Source organism: Limulus polyphemus, unplaced genomic scaffold, assembly GCF_000517525.1.
Source record: "Limulus polyphemus unplaced genomic scaffold, Limulus_polyphemus-2.1.2 Scaffold4046, whole genome shotgun sequence".
NCBI classification, from domain to species: domain Eukaryota; kingdom Metazoa; phylum Arthropoda; class Merostomata; order Xiphosura; family Limulidae; genus Limulus; species Limulus polyphemus.
In genome coordinates, this window is record NW_013669656.1 from 41,119 (window position 1) to 46,563 (window position 5,445).

A 5,445-nucleotide genomic window follows, 5' to 3' on the forward strand; every position below is an offset into this window, starting at 1 on the left:
AGACAGTACAAGATGATAAGATGAACTGTTATTGTTATTCAATATCTCCTAAACAAGTTTACTGTCAACAATTGTCACTGAACAAAGCTAGAAAAAGAAGAAAACAAAAAGAAAATATTGATAATATGGGATAATTTGTATTACTTAATTGACGTTAATAACGTCTTGTCACTTTGTACTACCTAATTTTACGACGGTTTATTTATGACATCATTTTAATGGTACAGCCCGATATTCCACGGTTCAGAAAACTGAACGTAAAAGCAATTACACATGTAGGCCTAATGTTCATTCGTGTTGTTATATTACATAAACAGTAGTATGTGTATAATGTTATATTAGGGACATAAGCCAATAACATTTTGCGGTATATTTGTAATCATTCCAGAGATATATATTATTGTTACCGTAATTAAAGCTTTCTATTCTTTTGAAAAACTATGTCAAAATTTTTTATAATAATAATTTCATCATCATCATTATTATCAAAGAAACTGCATTAAAAAGTTGAATTAAAATGAGAAGAATAACACAAACCCTAGTACTAGTGGAGGAAATTTTTCAGAATATTGGTCTGTCCACATTTAAGTTACAGCTGCTTTGCGCTACTGAATTTGCTGTTGCTTTAACTTAGATTAATATATATATATACACCTAACGGATAACATTTGTACCATTTAAATAGGTCACGTTTATACCATCTAATTAGGTAACGTCCTTTTCCATGTCACCAGCGAAGTAGGAATTATAGGATGAAAGGAAGTACTCTGTCGTAATTAAAAGTAAACTTGATAATTCGGATAACCAGAGTAAAATTTAATGAAAGTACAACGTTTCACAAGGTTAATGTACCCTAGCGCTGTATTATATATATTTGTAGTTTCAATTCATTCATTGTAGTTGATGTACCTAATGATGTCAGGTTAACCTGGTGAAACGTTTTATTTTATAATATTGTTACGTCTATGGTCGTTTGTTAATTTCTGGTATAAATTCTTTCCGAGGAAGTTCAGAGATACAAGTCCTTTCTTAAATAAAACTAGTTTATTCTTTCTCAATACAACTTTGCAATACACTTAATTTCCACAGTCACTTTAACTTAAACACACGCGATAATTCACAACGATTCACGTACTTTACTTACGACTTGACTCGATTGTCTGTCTCTATATCCCCCTGTCTGCTATTATATCTCCGCTTTATTTGCCGGGCTTATATACTTAAATAGAGGGCGCCTAGAAAAGACTAGAGTTGCCAGGAACAGTCATGATCCTTCTAGAAACTCCAGCGCACATGCTTCCAGCGTCACGTGACTTCCGCTGTCGTAACAATACATTATAACTACGACATTTGAAATCAAATTATTATGATGTTGATGTTCTTATGACATAACCTTGATTTGAACGACTTATTATGAAATTTAATTGTTCATGTTACTACCTTAATTAGACCAATTTATATTACTTGTTTTTTATTACTTTTCCTATGTCATTTCATTATATAAGAGTAACTTGAATTACTGAATTAGATGTTGATGTGTTTTTATCACTGTCTTAGTTAAGAATATTTTACATTACCAAATTCAATGGTGTTTTTTCTATGCCACTAAATTTCATTAGGACTATTTGCATTACTTACTTCGATGAACTTTTTTGTATTTCGCTTCATTGGGACTTCTTTGCATTGTTGAATTCAATGTTACTTTTTGTATCTCGCTTCCTTAGGACTTCTTTACATTGTTGAATTCAATGTTACTTTTTGTAAACCACTTTCTCAGGAGTTTATTGCATTGTTTAAACCAATGTTGCTTTCGGTATGCCATTTCTCTGTTAGGACCTGTTTGCATTACCTAATCCAATGTTGCCACTTCTATGTTGCTAATTTAATTAAATGTTTTTCATATCACTAACTTACTCAATAATTCTTATTTTAAAACCCACCAAGCAAGTTTTTTCAAGCCACAGCATCCTCCCACCACCCAAAAATGTCACGTGACATTACACTGAAAATTTTAAAACCTAAGGATATAACATTACACTGACTGTAATTCAGGATTTCCACTACAGGTTTGAATCCTCAACCATAATCCACAGACATATATATGATTACGCTGTAGGTGCTTCTGATAATCACCTCTAGGAAATCCTGTGCCTCCAGGTGTTCCTCCTGGAAATCCACCTCCTTTAAAATATAAACCACCTCTAAATCCACCTCTGAAGTCTCCCTTATATCCACCTCTGAAGTTTCCTCTATATCCACCTCTGTAGCCTCTTCCATATCCACCTCCTATGCCCAAGCCAGCACTTGGACTTAGTGCCTCACGAGGAGGTCCATCAAAGCCATATTCTCCATCGTCTAACAAGTCAAGTTTTCCAGCATCCATCTGACCTAGTTTATGAACTACATCAACGAATTTACTGTTAAGTGGATCCAGCTTAGTGAGAGACTTTGGATTAGAAACATAATATGTAATACGTTTTTCTACTGGGGCTGAAGTGCAACAATCATGGCTTCTACATGAGGTTGGATCTTGAGATTTAGTCATCGATCAAATTGGACACAGTCATCAGCCAATTTACACTTGGAGCATCCAAGTAACAACAAATGAAGAGGTGTTACCGTGGTGATTTATTGACATGACACATCTCGTGTTTGGACCTTCTCTCTAAATACAAAGAAAGGAAATGTGAATTTTTTAGGTATGTTAGTACAATTAGTACAGTCTAGTGAATGAGAGCTGCCTTGCTTTCAGTGCATAGAACACCAAGTTCTGTACTGACATGGTTTCCTCAGGATACCCAGCAGACTGTAGCAGTTACTGTTAACGTTGGCATGGACAAGATAAACTGGTTACAGAAACCTTGCTCAGCATAATCCCCTTGCATGCGAGCATCTCCCACTGGTTGAATACATTCAATACAGTTGCATGGCAATTTCATCTCATCCCTTGGAAATGTCGATGCATCCATGCAAGACGAACAGGAATATTGGTATCAAAAGGTTCTGGAAATGTGCTGTTGTGAGCACAAATTTTACACAGAGCATTCCTCACACCAAAGATGCATCCCAAAATCATCACCTTTCTAAGACGAGGCTCAACCGGCAACCAAGCCAAGAATTTACCAAGAGGTGTAAGTTAACTGTTGCAATCTAAGGCTCCTAATTCTTTCAACACGTCTTCAGATTCTATAACAGCATCAATGGGAAATGATTGAAGTGCTTTTGACAAAAACCTACTGATATCATATGGTGGCATAATTCGTGATATTGGTCTTAGCAGTATTTATGGAAGGAACCACCTTGGTGATTTCAGGCTGAACATTTTCAAGCACACGATGCTGGTCTTCTCGAGGCAGTTGTGAATGGAGAGGTAGGATAATGTAGGCATTGCTACCAAAAATAGGATTCTGCTCGAGATGCTTCATCAAAGTTAAGAATTCGATGTTGATTATATTTATATGTTCACTCGGTATTTTATTTTTGTTTTCTTATTGAAAATGGAAAACTAATTCTAAGAAATATTATATCACACATATTTTTTTTGGGGATATTGGTACTTCACCCTTTATTTGAATTTAGGTATGATTTCTTATAAAAAAATTGCACATTTTAACTGTATTATGAGCTTGAATACTGACATAACTGAAAATTTTGGGTTGATTATTGTACTAATTCTAGCCCAGTAATAACTAGAAAATACGATTTATGGAACAGACACTTTTCTCTTTGTTAAAATACTTAAGTAATTAGTAGACGCATGCTTCTGGTTCTGCTTGATTGTAAACCATAAAGAAATATCAGTATATTAATCTCCACCAAATACGTATATCGTGATAACTTAAGAGTATTTCTTGTATTATATAAGCTAGTACATACAAGGTCACGAGAACATAGCACTACCTAAATTAGTAATAACATATCTTTAAAACATAAGTAGTTCACATCTATATAACAGTTTTGTTTATAAATTCAAAATATCTAAAGAACTACATATCTTGTTTTGAATATATTACACAGTGATCCAAATTAAAAATTTTAAAAGTACGATATTTATCTTCAAGATAAGTTCATTACATCCTGTTGTTTTGTATTTTAAAAATGTTAGGTTGATTAGACATTGAGAATTATAAACTGCTTTTCAAGAAAGTCCATAATAACTAACATTAGTAAAATATCCTGCTATAGAGTTACGACAAAGACAATAATCTATCTTGCTATCTATATACTACTAAAACTCTGAGATTGTTTGTGTGTGTGCTTGTCTGTAATTAAGTACAACAAAAACGGTGCACAATACCGCATATTTGTTATGCAGTGAGAATAGAAATGAGAATAAAAACGGAATAAAATAAGTTTCGTTAAACTTGGGCTATGGGTTACCGAGTTAGCCCCATTTTTCGGGGCACTTTTATGAAAATTTCTAGATGAATATAGGTACACTAGATGGCGCCACATATCAGTTTATCTATATATATCTATATATATTCGTTTTACACCTGATGAATCACTTTAAAATATCTTCTATACAACAATATATGCACAACAGAAATTAAATGATGAGATGAAAATGTGTTATAACGGTACGTAGAAAGAGCAACAATAAAATGGACCTACAATATTATTGACTATTTGCAAATAGTAACTAGGAGACGAGGTAATAAGATAAAAATCAAGTCGAGAACAACAACAGCATTTTATAAACGAAAACCTCTCACTGAGCATTGGTTATAATATTATGACCTGTCAATGTTCCCATCTTCATTAAAAAGTGAAAAAAGACAAAAACAAGATCTTGAAGAATCTATCTATATACTACTAAAACTCTGAGATTGTTTATTTGTTTGTTTGCTTATTTTCTCAGTCAAAAAATCATTCACACTACCGTTCCCGCTCTTTACGAAACTTCTTACTTCACTTTTTTTGAAAATGAAATGGTCTTTCCTTTTACTCCCGATCAACAATCAAATATATTTTCTTGAATTATGAATAACACGAATGGATTGAAATATTTAATTAAATTATCTCAAAATAAACCTTCATTGCGGTGCAATATTGAAATTAGCTTGAATTCTTCATAACCTCTGAATAGTGGGTGACCCAAAGGGTCACGGGTGGTCTAGCAATCTCTTTTATTACAATATTCTGTTTCTGGGCTACAACAAGGCCAATAATAATCAATATTAGTACTGTTACGACAGCGGAAGCCGCGTGACGCTGGTAACACGTAATGAGTTCTAGAAAGATCGAGGAACATCACGAATAATCCAGTATTTGCTAGGCGCCCTCTATTCTTGCATATAAGTGTCCCAGATAAAGCGATTTAATCAATCGGAATTAGAATTGCAGACAAGTTGAGATAGAGACAGACAATTGAGTTAAGCGCGGTAGTAAGTAAAGTGCGTGAATCGTTCGTTGTAAATTTATAGCGTGTGTTCAAGTTAAGGT

At 33.7% G+C, this 5,445-nt stretch overlaps 2 protein-coding genes across 2 annotated transcripts in view; both read right to left on the reverse strand.

The window, feature by feature from the left end:
• The window catches only part of LOC106470505, a 26,722-nt gene extending 24,177 nt beyond the window's left edge, over positions 1-2,545 (reverse strand). The window contains exon 1 of the mRNA XM_013931064.2: positions 2,134-2,545. Coding sequence (XP_013786518.1) covers positions 2,134-2,545 — 412 coding nt within the window. The remainder of the gene's footprint in view (positions 1-2,133) is intronic.
• Positions 2,542-5,445, reverse strand: part of LOC106470506 (neuropilin and tolloid-like protein 1) — a gene marked incomplete at its 5' end in the record, with an annotated part of 7,043 nt that continues 4,139 nt past the window's right edge. Inside the window, 2 exon segments of the mRNA XM_022399115.1 lie at positions 2,542-2,745; positions 2,981-3,133. Coding sequence (XP_022254823.1) covers positions 2,542-2,745; positions 2,981-3,133 — 357 coding nt within the window.